General features: G+C 47.2%; 1 protein-coding gene across 1 annotated transcript in view; it reads left to right on the top strand.

The window, feature by feature from the left end:
- MYO1C (myosin IC) overlaps positions 1 to 19,487 on the top strand; it is a 59,194-nt gene that overhangs the window by 37,252 nt on the left and 2,455 nt on the right. Inside the window, exons 4-31 of the mRNA XM_054394466.1 lie at positions 3,134 to 3,332; positions 4,217 to 4,297; positions 5,062 to 5,241; positions 5,438 to 5,536; positions 5,746 to 5,859; positions 6,690 to 6,761; positions 7,050 to 7,169; positions 7,354 to 7,436; positions 8,075 to 8,180; positions 9,004 to 9,084; positions 9,486 to 9,577; positions 10,558 to 10,652; positions 10,849 to 10,895; positions 11,178 to 11,258; positions 11,447 to 11,552; positions 12,058 to 12,175; positions 12,355 to 12,468; positions 12,648 to 12,724; positions 12,901 to 12,969; positions 13,394 to 13,478; positions 13,996 to 14,155; positions 14,824 to 14,907; positions 16,571 to 16,664; positions 16,767 to 16,822; positions 17,277 to 17,412; positions 18,399 to 18,469; positions 18,831 to 18,928; positions 19,186 to 19,285. Coding sequence (XP_054250441.1) covers positions 3,134 to 3,332; positions 4,217 to 4,297; positions 5,062 to 5,241; positions 5,438 to 5,536; positions 5,746 to 5,859; positions 6,690 to 6,761; positions 7,050 to 7,169; positions 7,354 to 7,436; positions 8,075 to 8,180; positions 9,004 to 9,084; positions 9,486 to 9,577; positions 10,558 to 10,652; positions 10,849 to 10,895; positions 11,178 to 11,258; positions 11,447 to 11,552; positions 12,058 to 12,175; positions 12,355 to 12,468; positions 12,648 to 12,724; positions 12,901 to 12,969; positions 13,394 to 13,478; positions 13,996 to 14,155; positions 14,824 to 14,907; positions 16,571 to 16,664; positions 16,767 to 16,822; positions 17,277 to 17,412; positions 18,399 to 18,469; positions 18,831 to 18,928; positions 19,186 to 19,285 — 2,818 coding nt within the window. The remainder of the gene's footprint in view (positions 1 to 3,133; positions 3,333 to 4,216; positions 4,298 to 5,061; positions 5,242 to 5,437; positions 5,537 to 5,745; positions 5,860 to 6,689; positions 6,762 to 7,049; positions 7,170 to 7,353; positions 7,437 to 8,074; positions 8,181 to 9,003; positions 9,085 to 9,485; positions 9,578 to 10,557; positions 10,653 to 10,848; positions 10,896 to 11,177; positions 11,259 to 11,446; positions 11,553 to 12,057; positions 12,176 to 12,354; positions 12,469 to 12,647; positions 12,725 to 12,900; positions 12,970 to 13,393; positions 13,479 to 13,995; positions 14,156 to 14,823; positions 14,908 to 16,570; positions 16,665 to 16,766; positions 16,823 to 17,276; positions 17,413 to 18,398; positions 18,470 to 18,830; positions 18,929 to 19,185; positions 19,286 to 19,487) is intronic.

The following is a 19,487-nucleotide window of genomic DNA, read 5'->3' as shown; positions in this document are numbered from 1 at the left end:
GTTCCTTCCTGGCTGGAGGAACAGAGCTGCCTACCCAGCCCTGGCAGGACAGGAGTTCATTGTTCCAGGGTTACTTGGGGTCTGCATGTCCGGGCTGTGAGTTTCCCCTGCTCATTCAGCACAGGGCTAACTGGGGGAAAGAGTGTGTCTGTATGTGTGGTGGTTTCTTTCCTACCTCTGCTGTTACTGCCTGACCAATATTTATCTGCTATTTCCCTCGTTGCTAAGAAACCATCAGCCCGTTGGAACAAGGAATGTATTTATTTACATGCTCTGGCCTGGTGAACATTCCCAATTTCCCATTAAAAAAAAAAAAAGTTTGAGGTTTAAAGTTATTTTTGAAAGCAATTTCAATTTTGGTTTTTTTTTTTTTTTTTGTCAGACTGAAAGAGAAAGAAGACTGAGAGCTGAGGACATTTGCCTCCAAAATATTTTTTTTTTCAGAACCAGTGGCCAAATTCTGAGCACCTCTTGGAGTGTTTTTTTTTTTTTTTTTGCTTGTTGTTGGGGTTTGTTTTGTTTTGTGTTTTATTTTTTTTCTGAAGCAGATCTTGGAAGAGTAAATGATATTATTTTTGAGCAAACTATTTGGACTGTTTCTTATTACTGGCATGTAGCCCAGGAGAGTAAGCAAAACAGAATGCATTGCAAGCATGGAGAGAAAGAGCAACACCATTGCTTGGGAAAGTCTGAACGCTTGGAAGTTGTGTTTGTTGGGAGAAAAATGTCATTTTTGTAGCATTTCAGGTTTTTTGTGTGGACCTAATCTGGAAAAACCTGCATTCAAACCTGCTGAGTTCTCTTCTTCATCTAGGTAGATCATCCTGTCTACATGCAGGTGTCCCAGCTAAGAGAACTGCCCCAAGAAAGCAACCAGCAGTGGCTTCAACCAGTGTTGGGCAGTTGCTGGTGAAGGACCTGGGAGAGGTGCAGAGGCAGCAGCTCTGAAGCTGTCCAGCCTCACCCCAGCCTTAGCTGCACTGCCAGCAACTTTCAGTCCTGCCTTCCAGGTAGACTTGGCCTGGATGCAGCTACTTTTACCTGTGATCAGGGCACTCCTGAGGGCTGTCTTGTTCTCAGGGGAGAATTTTGTGACTGTGGAAAATCACTGAGGCTGTGGCTACCTTTGTCTGTGAGCAGGAGGCAGAGGACTGAGCATGCTGGCAATGCTCATGTACAACACGGAGCAGTAAGCAGATATGCTTCAATTCCTGCGTGTGCCACATAAAGTGACTTAAATCACAAAGCAGCTGATGATTTCTTAGGCTGTTCTCTCTTTTCTTGCTTTAACTCATCCCTTAAGAATTAAAAATTCTGAGAGCTGAGCTCCTGAGAGCTTCAGTACCAAATGCCAGTGCTGCTCCAGCTGGGGAAACAGTGGGGGTTTTGTGAACTGTTTTTCTTGTTCCATTAGAAAAACCATTCCATTATTTGATTACTTATGCATTTTAAAATACTCTGAGGAGCACTGAAGTGTAGTACTCTCTGCTTCTCCTTTTACAGTATTTCAGGTGTCCTTTTTTCTTCTAATTCTGAACTGACTCTAGAAAGACAAAATACTTCAGGGTTGCTATTCCAGTGTCAAAATAGTTGTAAGGGCAGGCCTGAGTGCTGGGTTCTCTGAGAAGTGTGGTGCCTGCAGTCATTCAAAGGAGAAAAGTTATCCCAATGGCCTTGCAACACAGCATGCTTCCCAAAGTGATCTGTCACACCCTGTCCTCTTCACAGCCTGCCAGGGGGGCAGAGATGTGGGCTACAAATGGGACCCTAAACATCTTTCAAGTGAACCCCCCCTGGAGGTTTTTAAGGCCAGGCTGGATGGAGCTCTGAGCAACCTGATCTAGTGTGAGGTGTCCCTGCCCATGGCAGGGGGGTTGGAACTGGCTGATACTTGAGGTCCCTTCCAACCGTGACAATTCAGTGATTCTAAATGGGACCCTAAGCATCTTTTAAGTGAAGTGAATTCTGCATGACTGTCAGCTGAGTGAGCTTGTAGGACCATCAAATCCCCCAGCAAGGGCATGCAACCTAGGGGCAGTTCTCTAAATCAAATTCGCATTTTCAACTGTTTTCCAAAATATTCCAGAGGCAGAATGTGGATGGGAGGAGAAGGGCTTGGTGGCTTTAGAAGGGTAGGTATGCAGTTGTGTTGCTAGGTAGCTCACTGGTGTTGCCTTAGCACCAAGTATTAATAGGCTTGAGAAGGCCAAGGCTGTTATTTTGGTGTGATAATTTCTAACTAATTTCACAGCATGAGAGTTTTGAAAAAAAAAAAAATAAAAGGAAGGAAAAAAAATTAAAAGGCAAAGCTATTAAAAGGCTGTCAAGTGTATGAAGACAGGAGATCTGTTTGATCAACACATGTAAGACAGCTGAAAAGAGCGTGGTGAAGTGCTTTGTGAAAGGCTTGGATCCTTTTCCATTGCATCTCTCTGGTCCTTCTCTTCCTCTCTCCCTCTGTAAGCAGTTGCCAGCATTGAGAGAGTTGGGGCTGTCCAGTCTGGAGAAGAGAAGGCTCTGAGGAGACCTTATTGGGGCCTTCCAGTATCTCAAGGGGGCCTACAAGAAAGCTGGGGAGGGACTTTTGAGGATGTTGGGTAGTGATAGGACTAGGGAGAATGGAGCAAAACTAGAAGTGGGTAGATTCAGACTGGATGTTAGGAAGAAGCTCTTCCCCATGAGGGTGGTGAGACACTGGAACAGGTTGCCCAGGGAGGTGGTAGAAGCCTCATCCCTGGAGGTTTTTACGGCCAGGCTGGATGTGGCTCTGAGCAGCCTGATGTAGTGTGAGGTGTCCCTGCCCAAAGAAGTTCTTCCTCATGTTGTGGTGGAACTTCCTGTGCTGTAGTTTACATCCATTGCCCCTTGTCCTGTCCCAGGGTGCAAGTGAGAAGAGGCTGTCCCTTTCTTCCTTGCCCGCCCTCACATATTTACATACATTTATTAGATCCCCTCTCAGTCTTCTCCTCTCCAGACTGAAATGACGTAGAGGCAATATGCCATGGACCCAGGCCATGGACACCTGCTTCTGAGGTGTCTCTGCTGAGAGCTGGCACTGTGGGACAGCCTTAGCTGAGGAGCCTGTGCCCTTGGCTTGCGAAGCAAACTGATGGCTGGTTCTCCCTGCCCTCAGCTACGCCATCGCAGACAACTCGTACCGCTCGCTGCGCACGGAGCGGAGGGATCAGTGCATTCTGATCTCCGGGGAGAGCGGCGCCGGCAAAACGGAGGCCACCAAGAAGATCCTGCAGTACTACGCCATGACCTGTCCAGCCAGTCAGCAGGTGGAAACCGTGAAGGACCGACTGTTACAATCCAATCCCGTCCTGGAGGTAACTCTAGAGCCTGCAGCGTGGAAAGCTGACGTCGAGTCATACCAGCAGCACTCACATTTTCCAGCTGAGGGGGTGGGGGCAGCTGGACCCTGCTGGGCATGGCTCAGCTGTCTGCGCACAGCAGATCATCTGTCCTGGGAGCGCTGGGTCGTGGCATGTGGGCAGATATGTTTGCATGTACGCAGTGGAATTCTGTTTGCTTCTAAGGCAAGGAGATGGCTGCTTCTGAGCTCGTTTGGCCCTCTCCAGCTCACCAGGAGCAGTTCTGGAGGGGCTGAGCTGCAGGGAGAGGCAGGCGCTGGGTGTGGGATGAGCTCTGCTGTGTTGCTTAAGTCTGCAAAGCCACAAGTGACACATCTGCTGCGTTGCTCTCTGATAAATGCATTTGTGGGTGCATTTTCTGGTGCTGTGGTGTCCTCTAGTGTCCAGTCCTGAGCTGTCATTGCCATTCCCTTCCATATTTCTGCTCTGTTCTCAAATGTGCCTGGGAAAGGTGTGCTGGCCAAAAGGGGAAGGCAGGAGAGCGCCTGCTGAGAGCGGAGCTGCAGGGAGCTGCAAGCAAATAGCTGTGATAAAGGAGGAAGCTTTGAAAAGACTGTCAGACGTGACATATGTTGTCAGCAGTGAACTGGCATGAAAATAAGCTTGCATGGGGGGCTGGAAATGTTTGCAGAGGCATGTTCCATCTGCAGTGCTTGTGCTGGGTGCAAAGATCAGCATTAGAATTTGGGTAGCAATCTGTTTCCTTCTTGGTTTTCCCTGCAAAAAGGACAACACAGGCTTTAATGGCTATAAACAAACAACTGGCAGTTTCACCACAGTGTTTATAAATAATCTCCTTTTATACTTATTTATCTTTCTCTAAATCATTTCCCTTTCAGGCCTTTGGAAATGCAAAAACCCTTCGGAATGACAACTCCAGCAGATTTGGGAAATACATGGATGTGCAGTTTGATTACAGGGTAACTCACAATCTGCTTTACACTTCAGAACTGGTGCCAGCCACAGCAGGTTCTCTGTTGCCTGTGCTTTCTTGTACTGCTGTGCTTGTGGAGTGACTGCTTTGCATTCTCTTCTCTTGCCTGAGCAGAGTCTGTGGTGGTAGAGTTTGGTTCCAGAGGATTTTACAGTACACACTTCCCTTTCTTTCTTCCATCCTTTCTCTCTATATGGACACAGTGAGATTAACTCTTCCTGTATCTAGGGCATATGTGTACCATGGAATTGGATACTCCCAAACTAAATGCCCATAAGCCAGCTGTGATCTGAAGATAGTCTCTGCCCTGTGTAACTTTGCATAGTGTTTGATTTAATTCTGATCCAAATTGCCCCACACCATGAAGGTGAGCACAGTGCAGGAAACAAGTAGCTCAGCATACTGCAGTCATTTAAACATCTCAGCTTGCAGTCCCTCCCTACCCACAGCGCTTTTCCTTGTGTTGAATTCCTTCTGAGAAGGAATTTTCCAGAAGTCAAGATCCCATTCAGTGTGTGCTGTAGCTGTGATCTGTATTATGCTGTGTCACTGTCACTTGATAGCTCATTTTGCACACACTTCAGAACTCAAATTGCCACTCTGTGGAAATAGAGATGGTGATACAAAACAGACAGATAATTTTCTGTCTTTTTGTAGAGTATCATTTTGTCTTTGAAGAGGCCACCAAGCAGCAGAAATATTTTCCTTTGTGTTGATGAACTCTTTCAATGTATCTGGTTTGATTTTTAGGGGGCTCCTGTCGGGGGCCACATCTTGAACTACCTCCTGGAGAAATCCCGAGTCGTCCACCAGAATCATGGAGAGAGAAACTTCCATATTTTCTACCAGCTGCTAGATGGAGGGGAAGAGGACTTACTGAGAAGGCTGGGCCTCGAGAAGAACCCACAGCAGTATCACTATTTAGTAAAGGTGAGCCTGAGGTAGGAATTCTGATGGCACTGCTGCAGTCTGAGACTGAGATGTCCTCAGCCAGCTTCATAGTTTCCTGCCCTCACTTCAAAAAAATAACACTTTGAGATGACCTCTGTGAAAAGAAACCTGTGGCAGAAGCGTTCTGAGCATGGCAATCTTGGACAGCTATTCACTTGATTCTGTGTCATTTTAGGGTCACTGTGCAAGGGTCAGTTCCATAAATGATAAAAATGATTGGAAGGTAGTGCGAAGAGCCCTGTCCATTATCAGCTTCAACGACAGCGAGGTGGAGGTGAGGTTTCTTTTGCACAGATGATTTTCTTACACCAAAGGAATTTTTCTGGCCAAAGCCTGAATGATTGCATTTTGTGCCAAAATCCTGAAACCCCCCCTGCCCCAAGTTACTCTCACAAAATGTTACTTCCCATAAAAATCTCACTGCTTTTTGTCTCTGGGCATTGGTTTCATTATCCTGGTTTCTGCCTCTTGCTTCCATCCTAGGATTTGCTGAGCATTGTGGCGAGTGTGCTGCATCTGGGCAATGTTCAGTTTGCTGCTGATGAACAAGGAAATGCTCAGGTCACCACGGAGAATCAGATCAAATACCTGGCCAGGGTGAGTATCACCAGCTGGAGATGCATTACCTGAGGAATTAGATGAATCCTGATCCTGAAGGGATCCTACAGGAAGGCTGGAGAGAGACTTTTCATAAGGGTGTCTAGTGACAGGACAAGGGGGAATGGTCTGAAGCTGAGGGAGAACAGGGTTAGACTGGATTTTAGGAAGAAGTTCTTCAGTATGAGGGTAGTGAGTCTCTGGAATAGGCTGCCCAGGGAGGTTGTGGATGCATCCTCCTGGGGGTGTTCAAGGCCAGGTTGGATGAGGCCTTCAGCAGCTGAGTCTAGTTGAGAGGTGTCCCTGCCCATAGTGGGGAGGTTGGAGTAGATGATCTCCGAGAACCCTCCCAACCTAGGCCATTCTATGAATTAGAGAGGTTTCCCTGTTTTGAACATCATATAATACTGGAATATGATTTAGAGGTTTTCATACATTTGTTTTATTTGACCTAAATAAAATGCAAATGTTAACATCAAAACTCTTTGACAACTTCTTGATTTGCCACTTGATCCACCACTGGCTTAAGATTTTCACCTTCAGTCAGTGTGGTGGGAATAGAGCTGCTCCAGAGAAAGGTTTGCAGGGAAGAACCTTTGTGGCTTTGCTTTGTCAGTTCTTTGTGCCACAACAACCCAGGCAGCTTATCTGGTAGGTTATCACTGCCAGGAAGGAGGAAGGGAAGGACTGATGCTGCAATTCCTGAAGTGTCAGTGGGAAATGAAGGGTTGTTTCACTGGACTGCATTTCAGCAGTTAGCCTTTCTGATGTCTTTATTAAGAATAAGTTGAACCTACAGCTTCAGAAATTAATATTCTGCTGCTTTGCAGCTCCTAGCAGTCGAGGGCTCTGTTCTTCGAGATGCGCTGATCCACAAGAAGATCATAGCAAAAGGGGAAGAGGTAAGAACATGGACTGGGGATCTGGAGGCATGTGGGATTAAACCAAACAGTGATACATCATCAACTGTCTCCAAAAGTAGCCTCTTCACTTCTCACTTGTCACTGGAAGTTGTCAGAGCAGGAGTCCCACAGCCTAATGACAACTGGCTGCCTGGACAGCTGGGAGACAGTGATGTGAGCTGAGGCAGACAGGGTGCTGTTGAGCAGCTCTTGATTAAGTATGGACTGGGGAAATTTAATCCCTGAGGGGAAAGGCTGCTGAGTGGCTTTTCTGTCCTTTGCATGCAGCTCATCAGCCCTCTGAACCTGGAGCAGGCAGCCTACGCCAGGGACGCGCTGGCTAAGGCGATATACGGCCGCACGTTCTCCTGGCTGGTGAACAAGGTTAACAAGTCTCTTGCTTACAAGGTAAGTGAACCTTTGGCTTGCTGTGTGAAAAGCAGTTTTAAAATCATCTAGCTGTGAAGCAGAGAAAGAGCAAGCTCCATGCGGCATGGTGATTCCTAAATTGATTTGGTTTCCTTTAAGAAGAGGATAAGGAGGGAATTAAACGACTAAGGGCCTGTGATAGATTTCTTTTGCCCTATTGCAGGAAGGAGAGTTTCCAGGCTGGAGAAGTACAACAGTCCTAGGACTGCTTGATATCTATGGGTTTGAAGTTTTCCAGCACAACAGGTTGGTTTGCTTCAGTGTCTGTGAAGTAAACTCATGATGCTGTTTTCTCTTTCTTGTGAAACAAGACTTTATTCCATGTCTGGTGCTCTTAGCTAGCTAAAGAGATGACATTTCTGCTTTGGGAAATGGGTTGAATAACTTGGGGCTCCTCAGGCTCAGGGCATCCAGCTAACATTTAGCATTCCTGGTATTTTAAAGAGCCTGCTGTCTTTTGGGGGGCATGTTCATGCAGCAGTTTGAACTATGCCTTTGTCCAGTTCTCTGGCACAGTGGTGGCTGTTGTGGCATCTGGCCACATTGGTGTGGCTGGGAAAGCACAGCTATGAAAGTTCAGCTGTGTCAGAGCCTGGACCCTGACTGGTAGAGTGTAACGAACTGGGACTCTCAAATTTGCAGTGTTATTTGGCCCTGCTTAAAAGTTTCTGTGTTCCACGTTTCATGTCCATTTGTTTCCCTCCTGGAACTCTAAATAATAAACTTAGTAGATATATGCATTCAGTAAAGAAACCTTTCACAAAAGCTCCTGATTTGCACAGAGATCTGTTCATGCCACTGCCCAACTGATTATAGCTTCTTTGACCTGTGGTACAGTGTGAGTGATTATCTATCTGATTTTTTTTTTGTTTGTTTGTTTGCAGCTTTGAGCAGTTTTGTATTAATTATTGTAATGAAAAATTGCAGCAGCTCTTCATCGAGCTGACCTTGAAGTCAGAGCAGGAGGAGTACGAGTCAGAAGGAATCGCGGTAAGAGCCACTCTCGTCTCCTCTGGGCTCCCCAGGAGGAACAGGGATCTACTTGAGAGCCCAACAGAGGGCTACAAGGATGATTAAGGGACTGGAGCACTGCATTGTGAGGAAAGGCTGGGAGACCTGGGGCTGTTTAGTCTGGAGCGGAGAAGACTGAGAGGGGATCTGAGCAATGTCTATAAATACCTGAAGGCTGGGGGGGTCAGGAAGGGACAGGGACAGCCTCTGCTCACTTGTGCCCTGTGATAGGACAAGGGGCAGAGGATGGAAACTACAGCACAGGAAGTTCCACCTCAACATGAGGAAGAACTTTACTGTAAGGGTCACAGAAGCAGGCTCCCCAGAAAGGGATTCCCCTCTGGAGACTTTCAAGCCCCCTCTGGATGTGTTCCCTTGCGACCTGTGCTAGATAAGGCCCTGCTCTGGCGGGGAGGGGTTCTCCAGAGGTCCCTTCCAACCCCTAGCATCCTATGATCACTTCCACTGTCTCCTTTGTAGCACCTCCTGCAGGCCAGGGGACAGATAATTAGAAAAAGAGGTGCTAATGGTCTGCAAAGCAAACAAATTGAAGAGCTTTCCTTTGCCCTTGGTTTGACACACTCTGGTGATAGAGCTGGCAGTGAGTCATGCCATACCAGTCTCTGATGGAAAAAATTGCCTTTGTAAAGGGAATGTTTGGAAAGCGAAATTGATGAGTGAGAAAGCTTGGTTTGCAATCTGACAGGAACATTGTGTTTAAGGGAGGTGCTATCTGAAATGTTCTCAAGTGTTCCTGTGTTTTTCCAGGCTTTCACCCAAGTGTGATTTCTTGTCTTTGTAGTGGGAACCAGTTCAGTATTTCAATAACAAAATAATTTGTGATTTGGTGGAAGAGAAATTCAAAGGCATCATTTCTATTCTGGTGAGTTGACACCACCTTTTTACATGGTTTAAAAAAACTGGGGCAGTGCAGTGGAAAACAAGGGCAAGAACAAGGGAAAAAAGGTCCAAGCTTCTCCTTGGATTGTTTGGGAAGGTGGGAAGCGCTGCGATGCCCTGAACAGTGACACTGTTAAAAGTCATCTTGTAGCACCTCCGTTTGCTCTTGGGAAGGAAGCTTCCAGTCCAGTCAGTCTGGAAAGAGCAAAATGTTTTCTTTTTCAGCTCAATATTCTTGCTTTGTTGGCCTAGGAGCTGCTCTACCTGTTAAAGGCCAAAGGGTCAACTTGGGGAAGTGTTCAGTGAGACAGAACTGGAGCTGGGGCCTGTGTGCTGAGTTCTTGCCTACTGAGCAAGAACTCCATACTGTGATGTGTGTTGTAGGATGAAGAGTGCCTGAGGCCTGGGGATGCCACAGATACAACCTTCTTGGAGAAACTGGAGGAAACTGTGAAGAACCACCCTCATTTTGTCACGTGAGTGCTCCCATAGCTGAGGGCAGTTCCTCTGGTGGGTGCCGTGTGTGGCACAGAGCCTAGAGCTTTATTCCCAGAGAACCTTGCAACTCACTGCGTGTGTGGCTGTAGCATCCTACTGAAAAGGTGATTGTGGTTTCTTTTGCCAGAGATCAGATTGTGAGTTAAAGGTGATACAGAATAAGCAAGTTTGTCTTTTGCTGGCTTCCTACTGCTAATAAATCCAAGGAATTTGCAGGCTTGTGGCTTCTTGGCTCTTCCAAGGCCTGGCTCAGTACTTCAGGTGTGTCAGACTCCTGCTTTATGAGGCTGCTGACGAGGCAACTGCTGACTCAGCTGAGGTCTGGGAGTAACCAGAACACAGAGCAGAACTGGAGTGTGTTCAGAGGTGTGTGTGCATTAGAGTGACACCAGCAGCGCTGGTGCTGTCCAAATGGGGAGGTTCATGTTGCACTAACTCACCTCTGTGCCCGTTTGCTGCCCAGAGGGTATGAATATCCTCCTCTGACCTTGGCAACCTGCCCCTATTGCCACCCCTCCAGCCCAGTGGGTGTGCATTCCATCTTTCACCTCACAGGTTGTTCACTGCAGTTTTGGAGCTTCAGATAACTTACTGCATGCCCATTTGTGCTCGGATCAGGATCCGTGTGGTGTCTCATGAGTGTGCCAGCCTCCTGCCAGCCTTTCAGTGCCCTCTTGCTTGCTGCCTCTAATTTCCTATGCACACAACCCTTCCATCACCTCAGCAGGAAGATAAAGTGAAATAAACACAAATACATTTTATGGCATTTTTATGATTTGCTTGTTGATAACTTTGTTTGGTTTTTGGCCTTGGAAGTCAGCAAGTCAGACTTATTCCCTGCCTTGCCTCTGTGCTCACACAGTCCTGCTCTGGGATCAAATCCTGGAGTGCTTTTTGAAGCGAATCTCCTCATGAAACAAACTGTTGGTTTGTCAGGAAATTTCCTCTCTCTTTCCAGGCACAAACTTGCTGACCAAAAAACTCGCAAGTCCCTGGGGCGGGAGGAGTTTCGGCTTCTGCACTATGCTGGGGATGTCACCTACAGTGTGGCAGGTGAGTGAGTCATCAGCTCTGCTGCCTCTGCCCTTTGAATTACAGCAGCTCCCTATGCAGTAAAGCAAGCTCTGGGCACAGACTATGTCCACACATCATTTGATTAAGGATATGAGTTTCCCATCTCCATTTCTGCCTTGCTGTGACGCTCCTGTAGAGCAGCAGTGGCAGCCTGAGTGGTTTCTTTCTATTCCAGGTTTCCTAGATAAAAACAATGACCTTCTCTTTCGGAACCTGAAGGAGGTGAGTGTGTGGGTAAAGGATACTCAGCAGAACAAAGAGTCTGGTTTAAAATGGGGTGGTGGCACCTGAGGGAAAAGATTCTTCTAGGCTCCTGGAGAATGTGTGTCCATGGGGCTGCACTATGAAAAGACAAATTGAGGTGCCAAAGTTCATTTTATTATTAAACAGCAAAGGGAAAAAACCACCCCTTCCCCCCCTACCCTACAGAGTTTTGTCCCATGTTTCTTGGGTAGTTCTCTGAAGAGTGCCCTGTACTTTCTCTGACAACCTCTCTCTCTGCAGACCATGTGCAACTCCGAGAATCCCATCATAAATCAGTGTTTTGACAGGACAGAGCTGACAGACAAAAAGAGACCAGAAACGGTAAGAACAGCAGAGCTGGGTGGGAGGAGGACCATTTCCTCTCTTTCAAAGACAATGTCCTGTCTAACACCATCATCTGAACACAAGGCTCTCACGTTTAAAGCTGGGAGACAGGTTGTTTGTCCTGCAGTCACAAGCATCAGCCCTGAGCCATTGCTTCTTACAGGGTTTCCTTTCTTTGCTCCTAGGCAGCAACTCAGTTTAAAAACAGCCTCGCCAAGCTCATGGAGATCCTGATGTCCAAAGAACCTTCCTACATTCGCTGCATTAAACCCAACGATGCCAAACAGGCTGGTAAGGCCCTGGGCACTCTTCCTCTTTTTTTTTTTTTTTTCTTTTTTCCCCCCTATGCCAGCTATATCTAGAGCTGACCAGATCCCAGCCAGTGAGGCACAGCAAGGAGCCCAAATGATCCTGCAAGATCTTTTCATTTTGGGTCTGTGCCAGAGCTTCCTGTAGGGAGGTGGTGGCAGTACCAACAGCCAGGACTCAGAATGGAAGCCCTGGTCTTGGGTGGAGTAATCTTTAATTAATCTAACTTCCTTTTAATGACCTTTAATTCTCCCCCATTTCTTCCTCCTGTGCACATAGAACATCCTAAAGGGGAACTTCTTTTTGGGAACTAAATAAAAATGTTTAGTACAGGGGGAGGGAGACAGGAGACACAGAGTGGTGTGGGACTCACACTGTGAGAATGGGTGAGAGCTGAAAGCTGACTGTGTAAGGTATAGCCAAGAACTGAGCATGCTGAGGGACAGCCACCCACTGACCATGGCCTCTCCTGTGGTGCTCTCTCAAGATCGATTTGATGAAGTCATAATCCGACACCAAGTGAAATACTTGGGGCTGATGGAGAACCTCAGAGTGCGCAGAGCTGGCTTTGCCTATCGAAGAAAATATGAAGTCTTCCTGCAGAGGTAGGAGGGCCCTGGACTTCTCTCTCTGCTGCTCCCTGCCCATGGTCTTGGTCCCAGAGATGGTGAGGCTGGGGAGCTGTTTGAGCCCTGAAACACTTATTTTCTTGTGGGAGTGAGAAGCATGGCCCTGTGGGGGCTGGACTGCTCTCCCTGAGGTTTTCTGTGCTGTCCCTTGACAGGTACAAGTCTCTGTGTCCAGAAACGTGGCCCACGTGGGACGGGCGGCCCTACGATGGGGTGGCTGTGCTGGTGAAGCACCTGGGCTACAAACAGGAAGAATACAAAATGGGAAGGTGAGGACTTCTCTTTTCTCTTTGAGCTTATGAATCATTGGACATCCATGTCACTGCTTTTAAATAATCCTCCTCTGTCTGCTGGGTGAGGAAAAGATTAGAGATCCCCAAGGGGATGCTAAGGGCAGGAAGCAAACTTCTCCAGCCTGTTACACGTAATTCTGCGTTTCTATTTCTAGAACAAAGATTTTTATCCGATTTCCCAAGACCTTGTTTGCAACGGAAGATGCCCTGGAAGTGAGGAAGCAGAGTCTGGGTGAGTCACCCAGACTGCAGGAGCTTCATGGACAGTCAGCTGCCTGTTTTCCAATTTTATTATTACTTTTTTTGCTGTTTGTTCAGGAAGGGCTTCTGTTGAAGAAGTTTGAGCTTTTTTTCTACCAAGCTCTGCTGGGTCACAATCTCAAATTGCTGCTTTTCTTGCCCTTTCAGCAACAAAAATGCAGGCCACGTGGAGAGGCTTCTACCGCCGGAAGAAATTCCTGCACATGAAACACTCAGGTAGGAGTAAGGGAACTGCAGGGCTGGGGCACTGCCTGGTCTGAAGCAGCCTTGTTGTCAGAGATGATTTTGATGTGCAAAGAAATGTTGTCAAAGCTTTGCTGGAAGTAGAGTGGAAGATGTTGGTGTGGCTCCCCCTCCTTCCACCTTTAGTGTGTGTGAGTCTTGAGGAAGAGCAGCAGCCCTCACTCCTGTTCACCCAGCAGCCTCCAGGCACCAGTTTCCAGCTGCTGCTGCTTTTCATTGACCTTCAGCCTCTCTATCATATTGCTAAGAACTAAAAGAGGACCATCCCCATATGGCCTGCTGAAGGCTGCCTATTTCCAGAGCGGCCTTTCTTGAGCTCTCTGTGCTGCCAGGTCTGTAGGAGTCAGGGTTGGTGTGGAGAGGCTCACTGAGTGCTCAATCTCTGTGTTCTGTCCAGCAATAGCCATCCAGTCCTGGTGGCGGGGAACCCTCGGGCGCCGAAAAGCAGCCAAGAAGAAGTGGGCAGTAGAGACCATCAGAAGGTGTGTAAAGAACGACCCAACCATCAGATGGGGACTTAATTCTCATCACTGAGATGAGAAGAATATACTTCATTACTGTTAACCCCAGATAATGGTTGTACTGGAAGAGATCATAGAATAGCTTAGGTTGGAAGGGACCTCAGAGATCATCTCCTCCAACCTCCCCAGTATGGGCTGGGACACCTCTCAACTGGACTTGGCTGCTGAAGGCCAAGTCAGAATGCTCTCAGGGAGGAGGCATCCACAAGCTCCTGGGGCTGCCTGTTCCAGACTCTCACCACCCTCATACTGAAGAACTTCTTCCTAAGATGCCCTCTAAACCTCAGCTTCAAACCATTCCTCCTTGCCCTATACTGCCAGACACCCTTATGAAAAGTCCCTCTCCAGCCTTCCTGTAGGATCCCTCCAGGTATTGGAAGGCCAGCTGGAAGATCCCCTAATACCACTATAGGATCTCTAAATATCACTCAGTTTGATCACTTTTCTAATATTCTAACCTAATTTTCTTCTCCCTCAGGTTCATTAAAGGATTTATGTGGCGGGACAGGCCTCGCTGCCCAGAGAATGAGTACTTCCTTGATCACATCAGGTTCTCCTTCCTCATGAACCTCAAGAGGAATTTACCAAAAAATGTTTTGGACAAATCATGGCCAACTCCTCCTCCATCACTCCGTCAGGTAGGCACAAGGGCAGCAGGTGGATGACATGCAGGGTGGATGAGGCTCAGGGCAGGACAAAAGACCACAGGGCCACCCAAAGCCTGATGGGAGCCACCTCCTATTAGGGAAGAATAAAGTAGGTTCTGGTTCAGGTTCCAAACATCAAACAGGTGTTAATTAGCATATCTGTAAAATTATTAAAGCTGCAGCACAGAAGCTCCTCAGTGTGTGGTGCTGCTGCAGCACCAGTTTCTACAGGTTTTCTGAAATTCTCTTCCCTTTTTCTCTGAACAATTTAATTTCCCTCTGGCTGGCTGAGCTGGCTGTAGTGACGTCATGAAGAACATTCTGACCTTCCTTCTCTTATTTCTCTGCATCTGGCAGCAGTGGGTTTTTTCTACCTGAGCAATACAAAATATTGCAGCAAGTCCCAGAGTTCTCTTATCCCAGGATCCTTGTTTGTTTGGATTGCAGGTACAGCTGGAAGCAAGGAAGGGTACAGCAGGGTAAAATGGAGTTTTCTTTCTCCATTCTAAAGCAGTTGGGAGAATGTTGTGGGGCAAAAGTAAACTTTCCATTATTTCATTTTAAAAGCAACTCTCAGTAATGAAACAATACTTGAAAGCAGCACTTGGTCTGTTTGGCATTTTGGGTCATTTTCTTTTTCTCTGCTGTTTCCTCTTCAGACCTCTGAGCTCCTGCGACAGCTCTTCATGCAGAACATGGTCTGGACCTACTGCAAGAGAATCAGCCCTGAGTGGAAGCAGCAGGTAGGAGGCAACTTGACATGATTTTAGAAAGCACTGGAGGGAGAGTCTCTTGTAAGAAACGAAGGAAAGGAGGAGTTGGGTGGGAGGAACAAGGGTGCTGCTACAAGGGGAGTCACAGAGGCAGTGGGGAGGTAGAGGAGCTCTTGAATCACTGCGTTCTTCACTGAATTAAGAACACTGATTTATTTATCTGTTAGATTAAAACCAAAACCCTAAAATATTAGAATGTGTCTAAAACAACCCCCTTCTATCCCTATTTCAATACATACTACTTAAATAGTCCTGTAGAGCCATGCCCCTGTGTAATTTCTGTACTGCAAGGCCCTGTTATTCTTTCCATGAGAGAGAAAAATGTCAAAAGCTGCCTTATTCCAGTGCAGTAAGAACTCTGCAAACACAGAACCAGTCATTTTCCAAACAGAGATATTACACTAACAGTGAGAGCTGCTGCTCTAGCTAAAAAGAATGAAAATGATACTGAGAGATGATTCATCTTAGTCCATGGAAAGGTAGGGAAGGGGGGGGTTTTACATTAAAAAAGGCTTAGTGAAGGGACAGAATAGGAAATGTAAGCATGGAACAAGTGAGCACAGTGATAGCTGCCATTAAGCTTTCTGTATTCACTGGGAAGGCCTGCACAGCCTTAAGCACATGCAGGGAAAGGCTGTAGCTGAGCCTAGTGGCTGAGCCTGTGATTAGGGACACAGGAATAATCCCACCCTTGGCAGAGACTCAGCAGAACACTTTCCCCAGCAAACCAGACTCACCAATAACAGGAGCTCCTGTCCACATTTGAGCCTGTAAATCACCTCAGGTACTTCACACCATGGAACAGCACCCAGAACTTTGGATTTGCCCAAAATAAAGCACAGGCTGTCTTGTTTGCTCCATTCACTGCTTTTGTTCTCCAGGAGCACAAGTTAGGAGCCAAGAGCACAGGTCACAGTTACAGTGCAGGGTGACTGTACCCTGGAATGCTGCCACTGTCAAAGGGCCCAAAGGTTGATGGTGACTAATTTGTCTCAACAGGAACTCCCAGGGCAGCACAGCAGCTGAACTGAGTTGTGCTGCCAGAGGATAAGGCAGAGAAGGTTAAGGAGATCAGAGAGCTGCAGTGTGTCAGTGCTAATAAGGACATGACTGTATCAGAGCTTCAGATACTGACCAGCTGAAAGGCTTCAGAGTGGGAGGGGAACTAATCTGAAACAGGACCAAACCCAAATGGGGCAGAGCAGGAGAACCCAACTGTTTGGCTTCACCTCTTCCTCCTGAGGAATTGCTGCAGACTTTTTAACCATGAGCATTACTGAAATCCAGGGACTAGGTGCCATGTCCAGATTAAAAGGGAAAGAGGGAATCATAGCATCAAGAAGGTTGGAAGGGACCTCAAGGATCATCAAGTCCAACCTGATGATGCACACTTCTGAGCTTAAAGGGGAGAAAAGAGAAAAGGAACTTCTTTTCCTCCCTGAAGGGGTAGCTGTTGAAAACAGGACAGAAGGAATATTTGGGGTAACCCCATGACTAGTATGATGCAGAAGACTCAGAGCTAAACAACTGCTTAAAAAAAGCCAAAGAGGGGACATCTCTTTTTAAGACAAACCTCTCATTTTATTAAGGAGAAATTTCATACTGAACAATCAGACCTCTTTTGTCCTTGCAGATGGAACAAAAAGTAATTGCCAGTGAGCTTTTTAAGGGTAAAAAAGACAATTACCCTCAGAGTGTTCCTAGGCTCTTCATCAACACTCGACTTGGTGAGTAGCTGCTGCAAAGATTAATGGGAAGGGGGGAGATTAATCTACTTCTTTTCTGCTAGGAACGTCTTTCTGACCCTCACCTCTTTGGTTTTAATGTAGGTAATGAAGAGATAAATGCTAAAATCCTTCAGGCTTTAGAAAATGAAGCAATTAAGGTGAGATATGTGGCCTAAGACTTTTGTCAACCTTCTAGAGTTAATTCAGCAGAATATCAGAAGATATTTCTGAAGGAAATGCAGCAAGAATGTTACATAGTATTGAGCCTGTGGTGCCTCACAAGATAGCAGAAGAAGGGCTGGGGGCTCAGAAACAGCATTTGGAGTTAGGGGCAAGTTTAATTATGTCAGTTCAGAACTGAGAAGGGTTGCAGCTGGCATGGCTGGAGAAGAAAGGAGAAGCCTACCTCAGCTGTGGATTTGACAAGACCCCAGCCAAAGAGATGTAGTCATCAGGTTATTGTTCAGAACCTCTCTAGGCTGTGGCAGAACTGGGAGTAGGACTTAAGAGCTGTTTCCATTCCTATCTTACCAACCACTGGTCAGTGCCTCCTGCATGCTCTCCAGGCGAGAGGGGAGGTAGCACTCTCAGCCCTACTAACCCTTCCTTCAGTATGCAGTTCCTGTGGTCAAGTACGACCGGAAAGGATACAAAGCAAGGTCACGGCAGCTGCTCCTCACCCAGAACGCAGCCATCATCGTTGAGGACTCCAAAATCAAGCAGAGGATCGACTACGCCAACCTGACAGGTGAGAGGGGCTGTGAATGACCTCAGTCAAGTGAGCCAAACCCCAGGCTTCGCTTGGCTACAAAGTAGTAAGTAATAATAACTGATTTATCCTTGCCCTGGACAAGACTGGGTACCAGATACAAGCAGTTTAAGTCTCTAATACCTTGTAAGAGCTTTTCTAAATGTAACTCAATCAAATTGTCATAAAAAGGACTCAAGTCATCTTCCCAAGTCCCCTTCTTCAAAGCAGTTTCCCAGTTGCACACCTCTGTGACAGAGAAGCTGCTTGGGACACTGGGACAGCTTTCAGCCCTCTAACTATCTACAATGTTTGTCAGAGACAAACTGCTGAGTCTGTTGGGTACATTACAGTCACTGTTCGGCTCTGTTTGCAACCCCTCACCTCACAGCCTCAAATCCAGCTCTGCTACAGCAAGTTTTGATTCTAATCTCTCAGCATTAGCTTGATGCAACTGTCTCCTGCATTTTTAACTGTCACTATTTGAAGTGCTGTCCAGGGGCAACACTGCTTTGGGTTTCTGTGACTCCCCTCCTCTAAGAGATGTCCGATCATCTATGCTAGGGCTGGGCCAGCTCAACTGAAATAGAGAATCCAGTTTGTATCAGTGTCAGGACACTGAAGTCCAACAACAATCTACAAACAAACAGACACCCTTGAGACACAGCACAGTGCTCCTTTTCTAATCCCTGCCCACCTACCCAGAGAGAGAATTTTTTCATCTTGCAAATATGAGCCACTCATGGCAGAGGCAAAGCCTCTCACTCAGGCTATGGAACACTGAATCCAGAGCCTGAATTTGAGAAGCTGCAGAAGCTCAAGACTTACCCTGCAAGGACCAACACCCCAGCCACAGGGTGTGGGTTGAGCTGTTGGGTTTCTTGGTGTGGGAACAAGAGTTGCTGGGCTCCTGGGAGAGGTTCTGAGATGCAGCCAAGACTCCTGCAGCGTTGTGTTGGGTGTCAAATGACCGTTCTCCATTGCAGGCATCTCCGTCAGCAGCCTCAGCGATAACCTCTTCGTGCTGCATGTGCACTGTGAGGATAACAAACAGAAGGTAATGAGGCTCGGCCACCACTTCCCCTCCCACCTCTAGAAGTGTTAAAGGCACAAAGAGCAGAAGACCCAGCTGAGGGGAGGGCACACAAGGACTTGTGTTTCATTAACTCTGTGACAGCTCTGAGAGCATTTCACTTGTGCTTACAGTGACTCATTCCCTGGCAGGACTGGTGCCATCTCTTGCCCCCTATGACTTACCTGCCATAGATGCAGTGTGACCCACAGCAGAGGCCCCAGAGACCTCTACCAAGCCCTGGTCTGCTTAGAGAAGTGCTTTTCCATGCTAACCTACAGAGATAGTTAATTACAGCATCATCACTTTGGCAGACTGACAGCACTGCCTCTTTCTCTCCTCCCAGGGAGATGTTGTGCTCCAAAGTGACCATGTGATCGAGACACTAACCAAAACAGCCATGCAGGCAGACAAAGTCAACAATGTCAACATCAACCAGGGCAGGTGAGTCAAGCCAAGCCCCTCTGGGGAGCTGCTCATCTTTCCTTCTGTTGGTTCTGAAGAGAGCTCTGCTTCAGCAGCCCACAGCTACAGAACCACACCTACAAGACACCAAAATGCACATAATTCAGCTGAGCCAAGGTTCCACTGCCTTGGACGAGCTCAGCATCCAAAGCAGCCACTTACACAGGACAAGGGTAAAACTAAGCTAGTGGGAGAGGTCACAACTCAAATGTGTTCTTGCCTCTTTCTCCTTGCAGCATAAAATTCACAGTTGGGCAAGGCAAAGAAGGCATCATTGACTTCGTATCAGGATCAGAACTGCTCATAGCCAAAGCCAAGAACGGCCATCTAACAGTGGTGAGTAGAGGCTGAAGGTGGGAAAGAATCACAGTTCCCTCAGTGGATCCAAACCCCGGTTTGGCCTTAAACCCTGTCTGCAGCAGATGGACACTGTCCACTGCCTTTTCCTGCTGCTCTCTCAGCTTTTTCCCCCTTCTCCTGCAGTCTCCAGTAACTGCCAGGTTTGCTCAACCCAGGCTACTGCCATACTGTTACAAAT

Source organism: Indicator indicator, chromosome 30, assembly GCF_027791375.1.
Source record: "Indicator indicator isolate 239-I01 chromosome 30, UM_Iind_1.1, whole genome shotgun sequence".
Classification (NCBI taxonomy): Eukaryota; Metazoa; Chordata; class Aves; order Piciformes; family Indicatoridae; genus Indicator; species Indicator indicator.
This window is presented reverse-complemented; position numbering and strand designations above follow the sequence as displayed.